At 41.4% G+C, this 25,172-nt stretch overlaps 1 protein-coding gene across 1 annotated transcript in view; it reads right to left on the reverse strand.

Annotated features, from left to right (window-relative positions):
• Positions 1 to 410: 410 nt before the first annotated feature.
• Positions 411 to 25,172, reverse strand: part of LOC139474970 (isocitrate dehydrogenase [NADP], mitochondrial-like) — a 28,058-nt gene continuing 3,296 nt past the window's right edge. Inside the window, exons 2-11 of the mRNA XM_071258209.1 lie at positions 22,218 to 22,312; positions 11,998 to 12,163; positions 10,782 to 10,942; positions 10,117 to 10,263; positions 8,491 to 8,627; positions 7,281 to 7,432; positions 5,670 to 5,782; positions 4,947 to 5,044; positions 2,803 to 2,895; positions 411 to 1,058 (exon numbers count right to left, since the gene is read on the reverse strand). Coding sequence (XP_071114310.1) covers positions 977 to 1,058; positions 2,803 to 2,895; positions 4,947 to 5,044; positions 5,670 to 5,782; positions 7,281 to 7,432; positions 8,491 to 8,627; positions 10,117 to 10,263; positions 10,782 to 10,942; positions 11,998 to 12,163; positions 22,218 to 22,312 — 1,244 coding nt within the window. The 3' untranslated portion in view covers positions 411 to 976. The remainder of the gene's footprint in view (positions 1,059 to 2,802; positions 2,896 to 4,946; positions 5,045 to 5,669; positions 5,783 to 7,280; positions 7,433 to 8,490; positions 8,628 to 10,116; positions 10,264 to 10,781; positions 10,943 to 11,997; positions 12,164 to 22,217; positions 22,313 to 25,172) is intronic.

Below are 25,172 nucleotides of genomic sequence, written 5' to 3' on the forward strand. Positions count from 1 at the left end.
AGCGTGGCTCACTAATACCCCTGACCCACCTAGCGTGTCAATAGTTTCAAATTAAACAGCTAGGATAGGGCTAGGGTTTTAAAAATTCATAAAAAAATGGAAAATTAATAAAAATAATTTTTTCCTTTTGACTGCACCCCTCCATATGACACAGATTAAAAGTACTAAGTTTGAGATGAATCCACTGAATAGTTTAAGAGAAATCGCATGGACAAAGTTTTCGGACGGACGGACGGAATCTTAGTATAACTATATACCTCCGACCTTTTAGGCCGGGGGTATAAAAATATTAATCCAGAGTATTTAAAACAATAGGGCAATATGTTAACATTCTGACCAGTAGGGGTACCCCATGGCCCCTTTCATGCAATGTACCAAACAGCAATCACAACAAACACACAAACACAACGGACACTCAGTGACTTTATTGCTGAGCTGACGAATGTATAACTTTCACAAATGTAAACAACTTAGTTCACTGTTATCATGATGTGGTTCTTCAAATAGCACTACACTGCATCTCAAATATATTTCAAACTTTAGCAGTACTCATTCATGCAAATCGGACCAAGTTTCGTTGAATCATTTCTTGCATAAAACCAACAATGTTCTTTGGTAACAATTATGGCATAATTCACCCAAACAATTTTAAAAAGAAAAGCTACAGAACAAGTTCATCAAGAGGAACATCAGTTAACCAAATATTGGCCCAAATATACTTCAATGATATTCTTCAATAATGAATCATACAAGTTGACCTAAACAAGGTAATGTAAAATATTGTTCCTAGAGAGTCCCGCCCCTAGCCCAGTCTTTAGCCCTGTCTTTAGCACTGTTCTAGAGTACACCTGACATACAAATGAAGAAGCTTGGTGATTCTATTGTACAAAAAGGGGGAGGCCCCAGGATGAGAGATTCAGATCAGGCTCCTGCCTACTGTACACACGATAATGAAACTGTCTATATTCTATGTGGATCAATTCTTGCGTGTGCGTTCGAACTGATCACCGATCGCCTCTAGGAAGTCCATGGTGTTCAGATAGTGCTCAGGCTTGACACTGAAAGACAAAAACAAAAACACAGTTAGCGAAAACCCACTGAAAATGCTCTCAAATGGTGTACAACCTACTTTATAGCTCAAACGATTCCCCATATATATTCTGTACCATTTTTCTGCTTTACAACGGTATAAGGATCTATACCTAATTACATATCACTATTACAGTAAAATAAAGAAGTTGTCCACAAATAGTGTCCACTTTGTCATCCATCAACTTCTAAGAAAATGCCTATCACATAATACTCAAAAGTAAATTTGATCTTATCTTAAATCTGCGATGAGTGAGTGAGTATGGTTTACGCCGCTCTTAGCAATATTCCAGCAATATCACGGTGGGGGACACCAAAAATGGGCTTCACACATTGTACCCATGTCGGGTATCGAACCCGGGTCTTTGGCGTGACGAGTGATCGCTTTAACCACTAGGCTACCCGACCACCCCAAATGTTGGATGAAATGTCTGAAGGGATACAGGAAGCAGCTTCTTCAAAATTCAGTGTTGGGCATTGGTTGTGAATTCAATATTAATGATTGGATCATCCCAACTGATCGATAAAAGTTTTTCGTTAGTGTAATCCTGCTAATCGTGCTGTATTGTTTGTTGTTTTACGCTGCACTCAGCAATATTCCAGCTTTATGACAGCAATCTATAACTAATGAAGTTTAGACCAGACAATCCTTTGATTGACAAAATGAGCATCGATCTCCACAAGTGGGATACGATGACATGCATCAACCAAGTTACATGCCTGACCACCCGATCCTGTTGGTCGCCTCTTATGACAAGCATGGGTTACAGGAGACCAAGTCTAACCTGGATCTACACAGGGTATTTCTTGGTAATATTTAGAACAGTAAAACCAGATCACACCTAACAAAACCAACTACTTGCCTAAACACTGGCCTCACACCTTCTCACTTTTCTCTCACAAAAATACTACAAAGCAGTGAATAAACCTGCTCGGGAAACAACACTCTCAGGTTTTTGTTATTCCATATTTTAAAGATTGAGAACTTGTCATGTTTTGAGGGGCAAAATCAGTTTTTAAACATTTTTCAGTGCAACAGATAACAGATGCATACTTGAGATTAAATCCTATGGGTTCTCTTAAGCTCATAAGAAATAGTGCCACATCACTTGATATGTATTCAGCACTGTGTTATGTCAACAAAGACATCCATTAAAAGGTAGTTGCTGTCAACGAAAGTATTGACAAAAGTAAAACTAGAGACTAACTATCAACAATGTTTCTAAATGTACTTTTAGAGAAAATTGTTTCAACTGTTTAACCTTATTTTTCTAATTCCATACATTTTTTTTCAATTGTTTCACAAAAAAACACTGTAATCCTAATGATTTTAAACAAAATATAATGCCATCCTAAATTCATCTTCCTCAGCCAGACATTTTCAGAAAATCGGTTTAGAGTCAAAACTGTATTTTGAGAGTCATTCAGACTACAACAGTACATTTTTAGCAGAAATGGCTAAGCTGTCATGGCCATACAAAAATCAGAATGAAACCTCGTGAACTTTCTGGTTGATTGTTCATGTGGTTTCGGAAAAGATGTTTTCGATGGTTCACTCCAGATTTTTATTTTTACCCATACAGCCACCATATTTGAATTCCAATCAAGATGTCGTGAGCACACTACGTCTAATCTAGCCTCTATCCCGACAGATCTACGCTCCCTAAACCTATTCCGACAGGTCTTGACAGGATGTGACGTAATTCTACTCACTTCTTGAGCCCGTGGATGCAGCCAGCTAAATCTTTAGTCATCTTGCCGCTGTCGATACACTGGACACATGCCTCCTCCATCTGCTGACAGAACCTGCAACACACCCGCACACTGACAGGTAACTCATCTCCAATGAAGAAATAAAGTCATCGTTGAAAAGGCCTGGATGGAGTAGTAAATCTAGTTGAGCTATCTAGACAAGCCAGTGATTGATATCAAGAGCAACGTCCTATGCTATGAAGTTGCCTCATAACAAAAAAGTTAGGGATGATGACATTTTTTTGAGGATATGTTTTTGAAGTGAAGACCGAGCACACAATTTCCTCAAAATGATAAAAAGAAGAAAACAGAGCTATCACTAACCCCATGCCATAGGACACATTAGAATTTTGTTTGTTCATAAAGTAGTGAATACAAACTATTTCAAAAAGAAGAAGAACAAGTATTTGTCACAGAGTGACGAAATATCCCCCGCCTGTACACCATAGTACCAAATATGAAGACAATCCAGCGATTTGTTCTTGAGATATTGTGGCAACACCGTTTTCCAACTCCAAAAACAGATTTGCCTGCTGTGACCTTGAAAATGGGGTCAAGGTCACCAAAACCGACTGGTGTCTGCGGAGTCTGTATATACACCATAGTTCCAAATATGAAGACATTCCAGAGATTAGTTCTTGAGATATTGCGGCAACACCGTTTTCAAACTCCAAAAGCAGATATGCCTGCTGTGACCTTGAAAATGGGGTCAAGGTCACTAAAACCAACTGGTGTCTGCGGAGTCTGTATATACACCATAGTTCCAAATATGAAGACAATCCAGAGATTAGTTCTTGAGATATTGCGGCAACACCGTTTTCCAACTCCAAAAGCAGATATGCCTGTTGTGACCTTGAAAATGGGGTCAAGGTCACCAAAACCGACTGGTGTCTGCGGAGTCTGTATATACACCATAGTTCCAAATATGAAGACAATCCAGTGTTTAGTTCTTGAGATATCGCGGCAACAAACAGGTGGGACGTACGGACGGACGGACGGACGGACGTATGGACGGTCGTGAATACTATATCCCCCGCTTCGCGCTTTCGCGCGGCGGGGGATAAAAAAAGAGTCCTATAAACCTGTAAGAAGAGATAGGCACTAGGGTCGATTTATGTAAACATTGTTTAAACGTAATACACACAAAAGGCTCCTTCTTTGGAATAAATAATTTATGGCACCACCTCGAAATCAGTCTTGATAAGTATCTCTTACACAAGCTACTTCAGTAGTAGAGAAAATCTGTCCCCATTGCAGACACGATGCACCTTGTAAATAACATGGATCAAGGGCCGTAACTGTGTATGCTCAAAATGTAAAACCATGTAACAAGGTAATTTACTCTGGCAAAAAAACATTTATGGGACTAATTGTTTAACAGAGTCTTGCCAAGTATCTCATCTCTAAGCATGCAAAATTTCATTCACGTAATTTCAGTAGTATCTGAGAAAACTTGTTCCTATTTCACGCAGTATGCATTTAGTTGAAAAGCACGAAGCACGAAGCACGGGCCACAACTTTTCAACAATTTTCGAACTCATTAAAGATCATGATATCATAATATCAGTGTGTATAATTTCATTTCTCTAACTTAAGTTTTTTAGAAAATTTGTCCCCTTTGAGAAGATGGACAGTAGACGAACCATGTTCCTATACCACCACCCCTCTCCCCCACTTCGTAGCGGGGAATAACTCCCAAAATATGCATTATTCCTAACTTTTTTCCCTATGTACTAAAAACATAGGTTCTATCGATGAGTAAGTAAGAAAATAAGGTGATGCTAAGAAGATGAATGTTCTGAATGAATTCATTACACCCTGTGGTGTTTGTTGTTGCCCTCAATATTCCAGCAACATGAAGGTGGCCTGTAAATACCGGAGTTTGGACCAGACACTCCAGTGATTGATATGGTGAGAAACGATCCATGACGTTGCGATACAATGACACGCAATCAACCAAGACACGAACCCGATCCATTTGTTGGCCTGCATATGTTCTGGGGATCAATTCTGACCCCAAATCCCAACAGTGTACCCCTGTAGCTGGTTCATCTGCTGGTACCTCTCGTCGGTCGTGGAGGAAGTCAGATTTACAAATGCCTCACCTCTGAAGGTCAGCATTGCCGTCTAATTTTCCTCTGTGTTCCAATCCTCGTGTCCAGGCAAAGATACTGGCAACAGGGTTGGTGCTTGTGGGGTTGCCCTGGTAACAAAAATACACCATTGCATTCAACATGTATGTATACCTATGTATGATGAAACACATTTAAGAAAGCATGAATTTCTCTTTCAATGCGTACATGACAATCCAACTAATCCAGTCACAATAGTCTCTGTACGCAAATGACACCAAAAGACATTGCCTTAGAAGAGACCACCTTCCCCAGGCAAGCGTGTTCACTACCCTTGCCACATCAAGGCCACTTTTCTTGGCTTGACCCTGGCACCACCTTGCGCTGATCAAGAGTTATGGCCCTTGTAATGAACATGATTATTCAATCTGAAGCAGATCACTGTCCTTATCTCACATTGCTTCACAAAGATGGAAACATTTACGATTTCATCTGACACAAAAACAGGCACTCGTTAGTTTAAAAGATGAAAAAGGCGTGTCAACAAAGACATGCAGCAGTACATCACTTTTAAATGAAGATGTACCAGTCGTGGATGTTGATTTTGTGAAACGTTCTCTGACTGGACTATTGATAAGTGCGCTAGTCCAATCATATTTAGCACAGGAAAGTGGGCTTGATGTGGCAAGGGTGGAAACAAGACTTTGATAAAGGCTAGTGAACGCTCTGGACACAGGAAGATGAGAAGAGACTTACCTTCTGGTGCTCTCTGTAGTGCCTGGTGACAGTGCCGTGAGCAGCCTCCGCCTCAATGGTCTTTCCATCGGGGCACACCAATACACTGGTCATCAGTCCCAGGGACCCGTAGCCTGTAGACCAACATGAGTGAGTGAGTGAGTGAGTGAGTGAGTGGGTGTGAGTGAGTGAGTGAGTGAGTGAAAAGCCAGTTCCAGTTATAATGTAGCGTGTCAGCTGGATGTGGAAGAAAACATCCCAAATGATGCAGGTTTCAGAGGTTTACCACTTGGTGAAACCCACTAGCATATGTATGACACTGACAAACCTATAAACACGATTGTGGCAAACCAGGATTTGAATTGAACCCACAATCCAAGGTTTCTGGAGTGCCAAAGGGATGCAACTCTACACAACGAATTGAAGCGCCTTAGCTGACTAGGCCACCCGTGTCCCCAAGTCAGTTTTATTCAGTTTCAATTTGAAACAAAAACTGAAGCATTCAGAACTGGTTCAGAATTATAGATATCAAATGTTGTTGGTCAATGAGGACTGCCATCATTGGATTTTTACTTGTCCTCAACACAATTTCATAGTCTTCAGCCATTGGACTAGCATGAATTTCTAAGGCTGACAAAGCATGTATAAATACAATGAGTGCTTAACATTGTTTTGAAGTGTATTTCAGCGATATCAGAGTATGGCAACCTAATGTGGTGACAGGAGACACAGGTAGTCTGTTTCTGAGCAACCCATGAGTAAAGGTATGAATACTTTAGACAAGCCATTTGATAGTACTTGCCCAATGACATGCTATGTTGCAGTTCAACATGGACACCCAGACACATTACAAGACTCTGAACAGACCAGTCCTGGTCTTATCACCTAAATGTTGAGTGTCAGAGGCAATTAGGATCATCAGACGCTGACTTGACTAAGAATGGCAACTCGGCATAGCAACTTCCAGCACCTCTTATGACTCTGACACAGTGGTGACTCAGCATAACACCACTGCCACAGGCTAATTTGCATATCATGTGACCAGACTTTTCTCTTGTTTGTAAACACACTTTTTCAGAAATCAGAATATGACAAACTATTGCAAGTATTTGGGGGCGCTTTATATATTGTATATGAATATGCTACCACAACAGCAACAGTGAGTTGTATGAGAATACATATTTATACATCAAACTAAAGTGACCGTTTTGCTAGCTCTCCATACGGCTTCGATGACAGCACGTGGAGCCATACAACCAAAGTAAACATAGGATAACTACGCAAATAACTATGCAAATGGAAATAGTTTTTCAAGATTTAGGATATTTTCTCAATGGCAGTTAACCATTATATGACATATGTTTGTCTAGATATGTAGACTTGTCAAAAATGAAACAGATGAAAAACATATGCAATATCTTGAATGGACTGTGTAAGATGTAACGAATAGTCACATGGCACTGGCCTGTTGCAGAGGTACTATGCTGGTCGCATGGAACTCTGGGTAGGAGAGTGCTCTTAAGACTTAACCAATTGTGCCCTATTCATTAAAACACATTATGATGCCAGATCCATGCACCTTCACCCCACCGTTCATCACCCAGTATTAAAAGCGAAGTCATTCACACATACCCTGAGCAACAATATCGGACTGCACATCACCATCGTAGTTCTTGCAAGCCCACACAAAGCCTCCATCGGACTTGAGCGCCTGAGCAACCATATCATCAATCAGACGATGCTCGTACCAGATTCCAAGCTTATCAAACTCTGGTTTGTACTTTCTGCAAACAGGTCAAGGCAAGGTCACATAGATCAAGTCAAGGCAAGGTCACAGGTCATGTCTGGTGCATCACAACTGACTAAGTAACATTGTATTTGTAACTACAATTGTCTCAATGTAAAAAATTAACTAAGTTTGTTCCATAGAAAATGTAAACGCTGATTGATCATTTTTTCAATATGACCTCACACAGCTGCACGGTTGAGAAGACAAATATGACCTCACAAATTGATAACAAGTTCTACTGTAGGCTTCACAGTTCATGCATTTTCAAAATACCAAAGGGTTAAGAGCAGAATAATCTACTCAAAACTGAAAGACCCTCTTCCAAGTCAAATTAGTTCATAATTGGAGAGAATATCCACCAATAGTCATATCTTGTTTTCTCCAACTATTAATTTGGAGCTGTTCAGAGGACGGTATTCAGCAGCATTGCCAGTAAAAATTCCCAAATTAATTAAAATAAAAATTGGAATTGGAAGTTAACATTTCATGTAAAAGTAGATGTAACTAATGTGATGGGCAAGTTGAGGTGACATGTATTCCAAAGAAATCAGAACTAAATTAGAGGAAGAGGCCAAACTTTACATTACTGCATTAAATGCAACACATTGCAGTGTTAAATAAGAACAATTTTATCCCCTCCCCAACCCCCTAATTTGTGAACTAAAGTATTTTTTCACAATTTGCCTTCCAAAGTGCTTCTGCTGGAATCCAAGAAAAGAAACTGATTACCACTTGATACAGAGGTATTATCCAGCTATATGACGACGGTCTGTAAATAGTCGAGTCTGAACCAGACAGTCCAGTGATCAACATCAGCATCGATCCATGCAATTGGGATTTGATGAAATATATCAACCAAGTCAGTGACCCTGACTACCCATTCCCTTTAGTCGCCCTTTACAACAAACAGTCGCCTCTTACAACAAGCAGTCGCCTTTTATGTCAATAGTGGGTTGCTGAAGACCTATTCTGCCCCAGACCTTGATCATCTTCATGGGTAAATACTGAAGTATTATCCTGCATATTGAGAATAAAGACTGAATAAAAACGTACGCTTCATAGATCTCCTCGAAAATGTCCTTAAACCTGCCATCATATCTCTTCAAGATTGTGTTCTTGGTGCTCATGTAGAGAGGCCATTTCTTCATGATAGCATACTGGAAGCAAGCGTGGGCAAATCCTGTGATGGACTGAAAAAAAAGATAAAAGGTCTTCAGATAGAAACAAAGCAGATGGGCCCAGGTTAGGATGGCATATTGTCTTTAGAATTTGGTATGCCTGATTTGAAGTATTGCTAATCATGTGATGTATACTGTATTTTCACAAATTATCTCCCCTTTGATCAACAAATGAATGTGACAAATGTAACCAATCACACATTTAATTCACAAAGTGAGTGAGTTGGGTTTTTAAAGCCGCTTTCAACAGTATTCCAGTTTTATCGCAGCATGTCAGCTTAATGTGGGAGGAAAGCCCGAAATGATGCAGGTCTTAGATGTTTACCACTTTGGTGAAACCCACGAGCACGGGTATGGTGCTGACAAACCTAGAAACATAATCGGGCGAACCGGGATTCGAACCCACAATCATAGGTTTCTGGCGTGCCTAAGAGGCGCGCCTCTGCACAGAGAATTGCGGCGCCTTAGACAACTGGGCCACCCGTGCCCCCTCACAAAGTGAACGGAAAATATAGCAACACGTGTCGTGCGTGCGCGCGTGCGTGCATGTCCACACTAACGCCTATATTTTAGTGCTAGCTCATCAAGATACCATACTGCTGTTTAACATGAATACCCCACTCAGACCGTATACTTGACTCCAATCTGACCAGTCCTTGTTTTAGCCCCTTAATGGCAAGTGCCAGGCAGGGTAACAACAAGTACAATCTTTAAACGACTTTTGGTATGACGAGGCCTGGGATCAAACACCCAACCTTCCTCTCTCCAGGCGGGACGTTTTACCACTAGGCCACGGAGGCGTTCTATTTCACCAGAATCCCCCAGATTAATATATAGATTTCTGTTTGTGAATGTATCCATTTCTGTTCCAGTTGTGTGTAGGTACCATAGTTAAAGTTTAATCATCACCAGCTATGTCCAGGGCATTACACTACAAGTCTCGACATAACTATATACAACATGCACCAGTGCAACCTAATAATTATGTCCTCATGCACCTGTGCAACCTATTAATTATGTCCTCATGCACCAGTGCAACCTAATAATTATGTCCACATGCACAAAGTGCAACCTATTAATTATGTCCACATGCACCAGTGCAACCTAGTAATTATGTCCACATGCACCAGTGCAACCTAGTAATTATGTCTACATGCACCAGTGCAACCTAATAATTATGTCTACATGCACAAGAGCATGTAAAAAACAATCAAATTTGTAACCAAATGCTTATTTGTCCAAACAAAACAACTCCTTGAACACTCAAAATCTCCTAGCGTTATATACCCTATTACATCACTAATGTCTGTGTTATATGTAATTCATGACTCATTCCACAGACATCAGTTAAATCATCTTTATTTCAACTTTGATAAATGTATGGGACCTGGTTTTTTCATGTGCAACTAGCTTTTCATGTCAACATGCACCTGGTGCAAGGTAATTCAACTTCCTTAAATGGAGCACGGCCCTGTCTCCCAGCGACCTCAACACCTCTCACCTCATCAGTGTTGTACATGCCCATGATGACACCGCCTCCATCCTTGAACTCAAAGGCTGGCAGTCTGGTTTCTTTTCCATCAGCAGTGGAGGTCACGACCATCTCAAACTTGCTGGGCTTCTCCACTACGAAGTCTGTTGCTTTGTACTGTAATGGAAGATGTTTGGTTTGTTTGTTGTTTAACGCCGCAGTCAGCAATATTCAAGCTATATGACGGCGGTCTGTAAATAATCGAGTCTGGACCAGACAATCCAGTGATTGATATCATGAGCATCAATCCACGCAATTGGGATCGATGGCATGCATCAACCAAGTCAGCGAGCCAGACCACCCGATCCCGTTAGTCGCCTTTTATGACAAGCATAGTCGCCTTTTACGACAAGCATAGTCGCCTTTTACGACAAGCATAGTCGCCTTTTACGGCAAGCATGGGTTGCTGAAGACCTATTCTACCCCGGATCTTCATGGGGCGTAATGGAACATGTACCGATATCAACATTGGCAAACACAGACATCAGAGAATAATACCATGAATAGAGTAACCAACACACACATAAATGAAAGCTTTGAGAGCATTTACAGGAGAGATATTCCAGATACATATTGAGAAAACAAAAACTGGAAAGCTATTTGCATTACATGTAAAACATCACATGATTATTTACCTGATCACCATGAGCGTGACGGCCGATCACAATTGCGCGGGTCCAGCCCGGCACGAGACGTGGAATGGTCTTGCAGATGATTGGCTCACGGAACACTGTACCACCGAGGATGTTCCTGATGGTTCCATTTGGACTGAGCCACATCTTCTTCAGCTTGAATTCTTCAAACAATAAGCTACACATGTTGTTTGTCTTACATGATACAATATTTATATATGCATGCATACATGCACCAACCCACCCAACTAAAAAATAACAAGCATGAAATACCCACATCCCCCGCCAATATGACATACCGGGTGTGTGCAATGCATTAACTCCTGTGAACTATGTTCACTGGGCCTTTTTGTAAAGAAATATAGTACGTTTTTCAAGATCTGCTCAGGAAACGAGGACTACTGCCATTTTCAGTCTAAATCAAAGTCGTTGCCATGGAAACTTGAAAAAATAACTTTAAAAAAAAATCCCAAACATTCAAAAGGCACCAGTTCACCACTAGACCTATCAATTCGCAAAATATGGTGAAGAAAAATGGTACGGTTTTCAAGATCTGCTCCAGAAACCAGGACTATCGCCATTTTCAGTCTAAATCAAAGTCGTTGCCATGGAAACTAAAAAAATATGGTTTTTAAAAATTCCCAAACTTTCAAAAGGCACCAGTTCACCACTAGATCTATCTATGTACCAAGTTTGGTGAAGAAATACTGTACGGTTTTCAAGATCTGCTCCGGAAACGAGGACTACCGCCATTATCAGTCTAAATCAAACCTTTGGCATGGAAACTCGAAAAATATTTTTTTTTAAAATCCAAAACTATCAAAAGGCACCAGTTCACCACTAGATCTATCTATGTGCCAAGTTTGGTGAAGATATATGGTACGGTTTTAAAGATCTGCTCCGGAAACGAAATGTGACAAACGAAATGTGACGGACGGAAGGACGGCACCCATTCCTATATCCCCCTTCCACTTCGTGGCGGGGGATAATTAAGGACCATGTATACATTTACAGTAAAATATGTTTATAACGAACACGCTTGTAACGAACTGACGGATATAACGAACTTAATTTTTGGTCCTGACCATTTGCTGAATAGATGTATATATGCTTATGACGAACTACAGTTACAACGAACTAAAATTAGTGGTCCATTTGAGTTTAATTCTGCATGGATTTGTGATCTGATGGAAAACTCTTTGTAGATGAAATCACCAACCTTCAACACGAGCCTCGTCGGGTGTGATGGTGGCACACTTGATGCCCACATTGTATTTCCTGATGGCCTCGGCGGAGTCAATGGTAACCTGGTCGTTGGTCTGGTCCCGGTATGGCAGACCCAGATCATAGTACTTACAGTCAACTTCCAGGTAGGGGAAGATCAGCTGCAACAAACAAGTGTCCTTATACAGGGTGTGATTTCCCATTGACAAGACAGCACTGGTGCAGATTAAAATCAGCCTGTGCAGCCTAAGTTTATAAGCAGACTGCACGGAGGGTGGTCTGTAAAATGATCCACTAACAGGCTTATAAATATTACTTGCTTCAAATTTATACCCTGCATACAAGAATAAACATACTGAAATAATTACTGTCGTTTTTTTTCAAAGTTCATGTTTACATCCTTCTCATGTGCACTAATTTGACAAAAGATTGCCAATCTTCGCAATGTACACGTTTAATGTTTCAATCAAGTGCGAGGTGCAGACAGCTATCTGTTAACTGCATCCTGCACTAGGTGCAGTGGAGAAAGAATAACGAAATCTCACCCATCATGATAGTGACCCCGATGCGTCGGGATTTGTGGCCTTTGTAATACATGACGATAGAAAATAATATAAGTTTTACTCAAGGTAACAAGAACACGATCTAGCATGTCTAGTGATAAATATGAGCTTGAAAAGCCACCCCCATCCTTCAAATGTTTTGAAAAACTTTGGAACAGATAACAGTTTGTCATAATGCTTTCACTCTTCTAAAATACATGAGTATTTCGGTTCACTGTTTGTGTTCCTATTCTGGCGTATCGAGATACATGTTGTATCATGACCAGTGTCATGGTCTTCCGTATTGTTGCACCCTGAGTGTATGTAAGAATGATGCTCAATTTTGTGGCATTGAAGTCACCACAAACCCTCTTGATAGATCTGAAAGGATTAAGCCTTATATATACTTCTGTTAAGTAAACAGGTCCACTGGTGTTACACCTAAAAAGACCCCATTTTAAAAATAAAAAAATTTAAAAAAAAAATTTAACAAAAAGTTTTTCTGCCAACAGTAAAGATTTCTTTGAAAATGATTACAAAACCCAGTATAATGTTTATTTTTGACCTACCTTCAAAATCAGTACCTGCCCAATATCTTGCATCAACTGTAGGGCCTATGACTTTGTATTATGACGTAGTCAGCAATAATCCAATTTATATCAACCAGCTGATGGTTGCCATAATGAGCAACATCCCACCCCACAGTGGTACAGTAACATGCAATCACGAAGTCACTGCGCCCAGCCTGCCCAATCCATTCTAGCTACTTATGACTAGCATAGGGTACTTGAGGCCAATTATGACTTAGGTCTTCATTAGGGCTGGGACGAGTCCAAATTTACTACCAGGGTACCCATCCCCCTCTTACCATGCTTACCCTACCCTACCTACATTTGTTTTCATTAAACAATAAAGCATTTGCCTAACCACGGGTCCGGGTAGTCATGTGGGTACCCGGATCCTACTCAGTACCAACTCGGGTTCCCGGGGTGGGTGGGTACTGGGTGGGTACTGAGTAGGATCCGGGTACCCGAGTTATCCTCACAGCCGTAGTCTTTATTATGACTCACACTTTGTAAAGGTGATGCAAATCACAAATTGCATTTTCCTTCATGACTTGTGACCAGTTATAGTTATGTTTATTTGTTGTTTAACAACACACTCAGCAATATTCCAGCAATATAACAGTATCTCATCTGGACCATATAACATGTACAATCAAGTATTTGACAATGACATGAGCATTCATCCACACAATTGTGATATGATGACATGCATCGACCAAGTCAGCGAGTCTGACCACCCGATCCCGTTAGTCGCCTTTTACGACAAGTATAGTCGCCTTTTACGGCAAGCATGGGTTGCTGAAGATCTGTTCACTACCTGGATCTTCATGGGCAAGTTATGTTTAGGGAAAAATAAAAGAGATAAAAAAAAAGTCTTTGTTATAACCCAAATGTTGAATACTTGAGATTGAGGCAGTTGAACACTGGTATGTTTTGGGACGGACGTTTGGGTTTGAAAAATTCATTAAAAAATGGAAAATTAATAAAAACAATTTTTTTTATTTTTACTGCACCCCTTCACCCGACATAGATTATATGTACTAAGTTGGAGATGAATCCCCTGAATAGTTTAAGAGAAATCTCGCGGACAAAGTTTTCAGACGGACGGAACCTTGGTATAACTATATACCCCCAACATTTCGTCGAGGGTATAAACATGATAAAAAGGCCAAAAATAATAAATATATTATGAAATAATTAATTGTCACCATTAATTTTTATCAGAAAACCCTACCAACCCACAATGGCATGCCAAAAGAAACAAAACAATGTAGATTAACAAAGAAAAAAGATAAGCATGATAAGAATAAAGAATATGAATCTACTTAGCTAACTTCAAAACAGATCTACAGGTTCATTTTAGACACTATGAACATGAACTGAACATGTTGAACAGACATGTATTTTTTTAGATTGATTAGGTCAGATAAATTCAAGGCTTTTTTCAAGACATGTTATCCATTTTAAGGTTTTTACAAGGCAGAATCGAAAATCATGGCCTTTTCAAGGCAAAATCTTAATGCTTAATTCAAGGCAAATATATCTTTTCTTTAAAACCAATACAGTTCTTCTAAAGCCCATTTAGTTTTGAAATGTGAATGCTTTTAATTCAAAAAGGCAATAAGATTACAGGATACACTCTGGTAACCCCTATAACTTGAACGTCCTTGGAAAGAAACTAGTACTGCATATTCAGGGTTAAGTGAGATAGGTGAATAAAGGTACTGACACAAGCTGAGCACTCACACAACCATAGCTTGGGATAGCGTTACACTGGTCACAATTATCTGTTTGCCCTTGACAGTGGGTCAATGTCACTGGATTTTGTGACAAGGCAAGAAGCAAGACACGGACAATGTGAATTGCGGTCAGGATACTACTACAAAACAAATAAAACCGTCAGCCAGACATGCCGGCTTATCTACCAGTACACGAATGTCAGGCAAGGTCAAACCAGCTGTACATTATCGCTGATCATAAATAGAAGCCAAAGTTCACACATGACACACGTAACCACTTCCTTTGACAGGATTTGAATGTTTTCCTGAAGCCAATGGCTTACTGCATCCAAAGATTTTGGGGCGTGGCTATGTTAGATCAGTCCGTCTCCATTTCTTTCTTTACATATTATTTTTTAAACAACCTGGTAGGTTGGTGGTAAAAAAAATACAAGACGTTCAGGGGCTGAAATTCCAAGTATTACAGTGCCAATGGCACAGTAAAAATAGCACTGGAAACATGAAGATGAATAAAATTCCTGTGGCCAAAAAGAAAACCTAGATATTATTTTTAACAAACGTTCCCAGGATGATATATTATATGAACATGGTTAAGCCAGTGATAAGTGTAGTCAGCAAACTGGACTAAATGCACGGTGTGATTCATGAAATAAACCTGGGTATTCGGAAATTGAAAAGGGCATTACCAATTGGGGAAAACTTTGTAAATAACTGCCTATTGTCCAGATGAAATTTACAAAGTTTGACGATTGATCAAAAGAATTGCAATCAATAAAATCAGATCTTTCAGATAACAGTTTGTTCTATATTGACCGAAGTAATGTGCCAATGAAAGTTGTACTGCCAATGACTCTCGGTCGGACTAACTCCATGGAGCTGGCAGCTGTCCAACAGTGGCACACGAGAGTCGAATGTGCCTCCCACACAAGCTAACAACCACACTAGGCATGCTGTGGCACGAGTGGCGGCAGTGGCATTTCCACACACCAATATCAGCTGATCAGAAACACAATACCTGCCTGGACTGCCTGCACATGAATCAAGCTTATTCCTGGGACAACATGGCTGCCCATACAGAGGAACATACAGGTGTAATATCCCTGTATCAAGCTCATTTAAGGCATCGCCATACTCATGTTAGAATACTTCGACTTCCGTTGCTTGGAACCTTTTGAGCAGGGTTTTGAAAAAATATTCTTGACTTAGGTATTTTTTAATCTTTGAATGACATGGGGGGGGGGTTGCCCACCTGAACCCCATCCCTTCCGGTTCCTCCTATGTGCATAGCTACAGTCTTAAATAGGCGAATATGTTCTAAGGTTCAAGAATGACCTTAGCTTTCACTTTTCTTATGATTAGGTGGATTACCTTATAAGGTCACAGGATTTCAGGTTGCTTGGCACTAGTTCAACAATAAACAGTTTATCTTTGAATGCTTAGCATAAATCTTGCTTCTTTTCATCATGTGCAGTGATCTGACAGCGTTTTTGGAATGGTAAGACAACAGTCAATAACGAAATTCATTAGCAAAGATGATTCAAGTCTTGGTTTGGGGTTTCCTATCAGAGACAGTATTGTAAGAATTATGGAAGACATCACTGACAATGTCACTCGCAGTGGAGAGTCATACTGGTGGAACTAACTACAAGTGCACAGACACATCATGCCTTCAGTTGTACCCATGGCTCACAACCCTATTGAAACATCAGGATCAGTATTTAAAACAAAAAAATTGCCAGGTTGCCATGAGGACCGGTAAATTTGCTGCAGGCTATAAGGTGAAGGTGAAGGTGAAATTGGGGTTAACCTCGCGTCCAAGATTATTGCACTTATATAGCGACATGCATGCATGTGTGTGTGTGGCTGCATGTACAAGTCCGGACTGATAACGATTTATAGTGCTAGCACACTGAGATACCATGCCGCAGTTTAACATGAATACCCCTCTCAGGCACAGTATACTGACTCCGAGCCAACCAGTCCTTGTTTTAGCCCTTTAATGCCGAGCGCCACACAGGGTAACAACTAATACCATCTTTTAACGTCTTTTGGTATGACGCGGCCGGGAATCAAACCCCGGACCTTTCGCTCTCCGGGCGGACACTCTACCACACACCACGGAGGCGGTCTGCAGGCTATAAGGACCCACACAACTTTGAAACTACTGCCTGGCACGGGATCTACCTGCTACGGGCCTACAGGGCCTGACAAACACTGGTCAGGATCCCGTAAATATTTCGGCGTATTGTGTCGGTCCGGTGAAAAAAGTTGAACGCAATTGTCGGTTCATGTGAAGTACAGATTTCAAGAAGCACAACAAGCACAAGAAACAGACAACTGCTGTGAGAATTACTATGAAGCATTCTTATGCTAGAAATGGATTCATATGATCATTCAAATACAACCATTACAAGTGACGACAATGAGATCAAATTTGACATTTGTGAAGCTGAGAAGGTTGTGTTACAACTGTCTACTTTACTGGAAAAGAAGAAGTATCCACTGACAAAATGACAAAGTTGCTACAGTTACAAATTACTACTGCCGTGAAAAACAGGTCTAGTGTATAAAACTTTGTAATAAGCAAAAGTTCCATAAAATATCCCAGTGACCCTCTACTGCAAATTTAAGGTGTACAAACTGTTCAGATTGGAAATATATCTGGGGCACTGAGATAACATTGAAATAACATTGAGATAGCATTGAGATAGCATTCAGATGGCATTGAGACCACATTGACACAGTCATGTGACATTATTGATAGCCGACTGTAAAATGAACCTTTGCCTAACCCGTGTGAATCAACAGGACATGTTCTTGGTTCTATTCAGTCTGTCTGACAACGTCATTTCCTTGATTGCATCGGCAACTTGGAAATTGTTATCTATTCATGTCTTATACAAAGTTATGAATGTGCCTCTTTCGGGGGTAAAATATAAATAGTAAAGTCGTTTCATTTCAACGCATAACGCAAGTCTTAAATTAATGCCAGCTATAGAATTGGATAGTTTCACAGTCATGGTCAGCAGCAGAGCCTGACCTGAGAAACATTAACCTGACTGCAACTAATTGTCGTTTGATGTCATAATACAACTTGGCCCGAAATTAGGAGCTTAACATAATAGAATATACATGTCCCTTGGTAGAGTTAACCAAGATAGCAGCTTTATATTTCTAATAGGATATACATGTCTCTTGGTGGTATTAACTTTTATCAGTGTATGTGTTACAGAAGGCTGTTCACCTTGCCTGTCGGGACACGGCTAGCTCATTGGCTGAAAAACTGATTAGCTTGGCAAAATATCACTTTACGGACCTGTTACAACATGTTGTCTTGTCTCTACCCGGGTTCAAAATTAACATACCGTATTCAACATAATAAGCGCCCAGCTCTAATAAGCGCCCACGACGATATTTGCTAATATATTGGCTAGTGAACAATCTCAATTAGCACCCCTTCCAATTGATCAATGTACACAAGACTTATTTATTCGTGTATAATACGCACTCGTGTGTTATATGCACCCTTTATTATGGGCAATTAGATCCTGGAAAAATATGTCCGTCGTATATAAAGATTTCAGGCTGTCAGCATAAACCACGAAATTTACGATCTTGCAACTCTTGTTGTTTTTCACCCCTATTTCTAATTATGAGAGCACCCTGGGCGCTTTTTACGTCGAATACAGTATCTGCTTGTTCAAGACTAGGTAGTAAATTCAGGAAGGACGAGTGATATTTCCTTGTGGACTACCACTTTAACAATAAGGTAGATGGCAACCTTGTAACAGATCAATTTTGCAGACCAAGATTAATTTCCAATCATGTCTAGTCATCTGAATCGTAATAAAAACTTCAATATCAGTATGACACTCAAAATATAAGATTACATGATCATGATCAGGGCTGTGTCGATGAAATGTGATACATGCTGCGATAGCATGTTCGACCTTTCATCATCCATGACATGATACACGAAACTTGATAAGCACAGTAGCAGCATGTTGTAGCACATTCACAATGACAAATTCAATATGACAAGCAAATTTGCATCAGGTGAGCGAGTTTGGTTTTACGCCGCTTTCAGCAATATTCCAGCAATATCGCGGCGGGGGACACCAGAAATGGGCTTCACACATTGTACCCATGTGGGGAATCGAACCTAGGTCTTCGGCGTGATGAACCAACGCTTTAACCACTAGGCTACCCCACCTGTCCCAGGGGTCAATTGAGACTACAACTGCTTGTGGACATGCCTTCAGAAATATTACTTTAGGATGTAATTTCATGCCATATGCAATGTATAACATCAATTCATGGATTAATCTTAGATTCAAAACTAAGTGTCCCTGGCATGTAATTTGGGGGAAAAAAATCATTATTTTATTGAAAATTGGGACTTATTAAAAACCTCTTACTCTTTATTTCTCCTAGTATCAGTGAAATACTGGTTCCCTGTCCATAGCCATGAAATTAGTCATGACATGAACTGGGACATTTATTACCGGGTACTCTAATTTGGGAAGCTGTGATTATATTTGCTACAGACTTTGGGCTTAATATCGGCCTCTGAGAAGGTCCAGATAAATCCCTTCAGTTATATGGAATACATCTGTTTGTACGACATCTAATCGACACAATACGACACGTATCGTAGCAATTTATCGCAATGTGCTGGTAATTCGTTGACGCAACTGCAGATTGAGTAAACCAATCTTACAAATCTAAATTTACAATCTAACCAGAGCATTATACTAAATACTGATAATTGTCACTCTTCCTTTCCCATTCCTGTTGTAACCATGGTAACCACTCTCCATCATCTGGCGCAAACAGGTGTAAACGCAACAGGTGTTCATACACATCATACAGCTGTGACATGGATGATCTGACTATCAACTGTGACATGGTGATTCAACCAAAGCCACTGGTAGAAACTAACACTTTAGTCCACTAGTCATCATAATCAGACTTGTGAAGATCCGGAGTAGAATAGGTCTTCAGCAACCCATGCTTGCCGTAACAGGTGACTAACGGGATCGGGTGGTCAGGCTCGCTGACTTGGTTAATGCATGTCAACATATCACAATTGCGTGGATCGATGCTTGTGATGTCAATAACTGGATTGTCTGGTCCAGACAAGAATATTAACAAACCACTGTCATATATCTGGAATATTGCTGAGTGAGGTGTTAAACAACAAACAAACATTATGATGATAACATATAGCAAAACCCTTAAAACTGGTAAACTCCTACTAGTCCTTATGATACCTTAAGCATTGGGCAGTTTGTGAAGGACTACAGGACTGAAGCAGCTCAAATAGGAACATAGTCCATAGAGCAGTAGCAATTGTCTTTAGCCCAGAAACAAAATATTTCCTGACTTGATGTTTATATGCTTTTTCTGCTATATTCTTAATAACAATGTGTCTCCTCAGTGGGATGGACTGGTGGGGGTGAGTTGTGTTGTAACACAAGGGTGTCTCCACAGTGGGATGGACTGGTGGGGGTGAGTTGTGTTGTAACACAAGGGTGTCTCCTCAGTGGGCTGGACTGGTGGGGGTGAGTTGAAACACAAGGGTGTCTCCACAGTGTGATGGACTGGTGGGGGTGAGTTGTGTTGTAACACAAGGGTGTCTCCACAGTGGGATGGACTGGTGGGGGTGAGTTGTGTTGTAACACAAGGGTGTCTCCAGTGGGATGGACTGGTTGGGGTGAGTTGTAACACAAGGGTGTCTCCTCAGTGGGATAGACTTGGACTGGTGGGGGTGAGTTGTGTTGTAACACAAGGGTGTCTCCTCAGTGGGCTGGACTGGTGGGGGGTGAGTTGTAACACAAGGGTGTCTCCTCAGTGAGCTGGACTGGTGGGGGTGAGTTGTAACACAAGGGTGTCTCCACAGTGGGATGAACTCGTGGGGGTGAGTTGTGTTGTAACACAAGGGTGTCTCCAGTGGGATGGACTGGTTGGGGTGAGTTGTAACACAAGGGTGTCTCCTCAGTGGGCTGGACTGGTGGGGGTGAGTTGTGTTGTAACACAAGGGTGTCTCCTCAGTGGGCTGGACTGGTGGGGGGTGAGTTGTAACACAAGGGTGTCTCCTCAGTGGGCTGGACTGGTGGGGGTGAGTTGTGTTGTAACACAAGGGTGTCTCCTCAGTGGGCTGGACTGGTGGGGGGTGAGTTGTAACACAAGGGTGTCTCCTCAGTGGGATAGACTTGGACTGGTGGGGGTGAGTTGTGTTGTAACACAAGGGTGTCTCCACAGTGGGATGGACTGGTGGGGGTGAGTTGAAACACAAGGGTGTCTCCACAGTGGGATGGACTGGTGGGGGTGAGTTGTGTTGTAACACAAGGGTGTCTCCTCAGTGGGCTGGACTGGTGGGGGTGAGTTGAAACACAAGGGTGTCTCCACAGTTGGCTGGACTGGTTGGGGGTGAGTTGTAACACAAGGGTGTCTCCACAGTGGGCTGGACTGGTGGGGGTGTGTTGAAACACAAGGGTGTCTCCACAGTGGGCTGGACTGGTGGGGGTGAGTTGTGTTGTAACACAAGGGTGTCTCCACAGTGGGCTGGACTGGTGGGGGTGAGTTGTAACACAAGGGTGTCTCCTCAGTGGGCTGGACTGGTGGGGGTGAGTTGTAACACAAGGGTGTCTCCACAGTGGGCTGGACTGGTGGGGGTGAGTTGTGTTGTAACACAAGGGTGTCTCCTCAGTGGGCTGGACTGGTGGGGGTGAGTTGTAACACAAGGGTGTCTCCTCAGTGGGCTGGACTGGTGGGGGTGAGTTGAAACACAAGGGTGTCTCCACAGTGGGCTGGACTGGTGGGGGTGAGTTGTGTTGTAACACAAGGGTGTCTCCACAGTGGGCTGGACTGGTGGGGGTGAGTTGAAACACAAGGGTGTCTCCTCAGTGGGCTGGACTGGTGGGGGTGAGTTGTAACACAAGGGTGTCTCCTCAGTGGGCTGGACTGGTGGGGGTGAGTTGTGTTGTAACACAAGGGTGTCTCCACAGTGGGCTGGACTGGTGGGGGTGAGTTGTGTTGTAACACAAGGGTGTCTCCACAGTGGGCTGGACTGGTGGGGGTGAGTTGTAACACAAGGGTGTCTCCACAGTGGGCTGGACTGGTGGGGGTGAGTTGAAACACAAGGGTGTCTCCTCAGTGGGCTGGACTGGTGGGGGTGAGTTGAAACACAAGGGTGTCTCCTCAGTGGGCTGGACTGGTGGGGGTGAGTTGAAACACAAGGGTGTCTCCTCAGTGGGCTGGACTGGTGGGGGTGAGTTGTAACACAAGGGTGTCTCCTCAGTGGGCTGGACAGGTGGGGTGAGATGTGCTGTAACACAAGGGTAGCTGGGGTATGTGACCACCTACCCTCTCCTTGATTTTCTCCCAAATGATTCTGGTCATCTCGTCTCCATCCAGCTCCACGACTGGGTTGGCCACCTTGATCCGACTGCCACTGCCATCTGCAATACAGAATAACAGCACAACACCATCACAATGTGAAAACTTAGTGCATTCATCTACCAACACAACACCATTACATGATAACCTGGAGCGTTCATCTACCAGCACAACACTGTTACAATGTGATAACTGGGAGCATTCATCTACCAGCACAACACTGTTACAATGTGATAACTGGGAGCATTCATCTACCAGCAGGCAGTAAAAAATGCTGTTTTAACACAGGTGATTACTGTCCTCATCCAGATTTTATTCATCAATTTGTTTGATTAAAATAAGTGTCTTTGGATTGAAAAATTAATGATATGTCAGCATGGTCGGTTCTCCAGTCTCTTTCACTTATAAAAGGCCCGTGAAGACCCCTGAAGATCCGGGGTAGAATAGGTCATCAGCAACCCATACTTGCCATAAAAGGCGACTATGCTTGTCGTAAGTGGCAACTAACGGGATCAGGTCATCAGACTCGCTGACTTAGTTGATGCATGTCATCAAGTTTACAAGGTTCAATTTAGGAAATTTGATTTAACTTGCACCAGGTGCATGTTGACATGAAAACCTAGTTGCACCAGACAAAATACAGGTTACACCCTGGTCCCATAAATATATCAAAATTAACACATAGACTATACTATACATATACTAAAACTAGTCTAAACAAATATAATCTCACATCTCTGATGACTGTCGTGATTGTTAATACAGTTTGTACTTATGCACAATTATATACTTCAACCACTCAAAGTTATAGGTGCTCAAAGCATTGTTCATAGCACTTGTCATGTTTTCACACACGTTAGAGAAACAGGTAATATTCTGTTTCTGAATACACTAACCATTCACAATTTTTCTGCCAGTTTCCTTGAAATTGTAGTCTTTACACTTTCTTTCACTATGATTTCACGCCGCTTTTAGCAATATTCCAGGAATAAAACAGCGGGGGACACCAGAAATGGGCTTCACACATGGTACCCATGTCAGGAATTGAACCCGGGTCTTCGGCGTGGCGCTATGATTCAGTGAGTGAGTATGGGGGTAAAATGTAATAGGAACGTGCACATAATCATGAAGTACCCATAGTTTGATGATGTCAAATCCAAGAAAGCATGACAAATTACACATAACAGAGGGATTGGTGATGTGGTATGGCAAAGCTTAGAAGTATTGAGTGTGTTCAAAGGTTGCGTCTGTGTTTGTCCGGACAAGTCAGAGACAATTTTGAAAGATTTTGACATGAACTTGGTGCATGTACACAAATATTAGGTTGCATTTTCTTAAAAAATTGGTTGCATTGGTGCATGTTTTATAGAGCTAAATTGACCCCCGGTTTATCTAGTTAGTAATAAAGATTGTGATAACCCAATGACAGCCGGCAGCTCCCTGATCTCTCCTACTTCCAATCCCCTTTGTGGTGTCATGGCCTCTATCGTGTGATAGTCACGTGCAGATGACACATACTGGCAGTTTAAAACACAATAAACATGACAATCTATGTGCAAAACCGGTTGTTATGAGTTATGACTATATCATTTGCTGAGTTGTAAACTTTAAAACAGTGTAGCTGACGAGCATAATAAGTCGCATTGTCAAAGTGATTTGTCTGTGCCCCCGTGGGGCATCTCATGGCTAAGAAAATATTGTTTTTACATTGATTTACAGATCTGCAAAAATGAATGATTACTTTGTTGTGACCAGGAAAATCTAGTCTAAACATGCTAAAAGGTCTAGGATATTACTTGTTTTACAATTACATGAACCCTTGTCACAACATACTACTATCAAAACAACAAATAAAGTAAACATTGCGAAGTACATATCTCCAAAAGGAACAAAACTTGATATGACAGTTCTCGGGCTATGTTCATCTATTTATATAACCCTATGCCATCAATGTCACAATATCCCCATGCTTGAATATGTACGTGTAACACCAACAGATTTTTTATTGCCTGTTGTGAAGGGTTGACAGTACAGTATTATTTTTTTTTGTTTAACGCCCACTCAGCAATATTCCAGCTGTATGATGGTGGTCTGTAAATAATCGAGTCTGGACCAGACGATCCAGTGATTGACATCATGAGCATCGTTCCAAGTAATTGGGATACGATGATATGCATCAACCAAGTCAGCGAGTCTGACCACCTGATCCATTAGTGGCCTCCTACGACAAGCATAGTTGCCTTTTATGGCAAGCATGCAGTACATTACTACTCTTAATACCACAACAACATGTACTAATGAAACAACACCCTGAAAGTGAACTTTCAGCTGTGTATTGTTCTAAATTATGGGGGACCTGGAATACACTGGATTCATCCATCGCTCAGCTGTAAAAATTTGATTTTTGAGAACTAGTTGAAACTTTATTTCACGAGCCCTGAGACTTCATAGTTAGTCCTGCTTGAACAAGACAAAAATGTTTACTATGTTTACATTTTCTGTCAGCATAATTCTGTTTCATTTTGTCACAAACGTGAACGTAAGCCCCCCCCCCCCCCTATGCTACTAGCCAATGAGGACTACCATCATTGGATTTTTACTTGTCCTCACCAAAAGTGGTCTCAGGTAAGCTGAATAGCGAGATTTTCGAAGGCTGTTGTATTTGAATGTAAGAATCCACTATAATTTAAATTTGTCTAAGGATTGTTTCAAAATGTTCCAAATTTGATGTTCTTCATTCCTCTGAGGTGAACAAGATTTGGTCCGATGAACACACACGTGGTGTCGGCGATACCGAGCAGCATGCGCTGCTGTGACAGAAATCGTGTGTGAAGTCGATGTCAGTATTTAGCAGCTGTGTGACAACATTGAGAAGGAGGGTTTGTTTCCTTGTTACCAACCACAACACAAGGTCAAAGAGGT

This window comes from Haliotis cracherodii, unplaced genomic scaffold (assembly GCF_022045235.1).
Source record: "Haliotis cracherodii isolate W230 unplaced genomic scaffold, xgHalCrac1.p SCAF_1, whole genome shotgun sequence".
Taxonomy (NCBI): Eukaryota; Metazoa; Mollusca; class Gastropoda; order Lepetellida; family Haliotidae; genus Haliotis; species Haliotis cracherodii.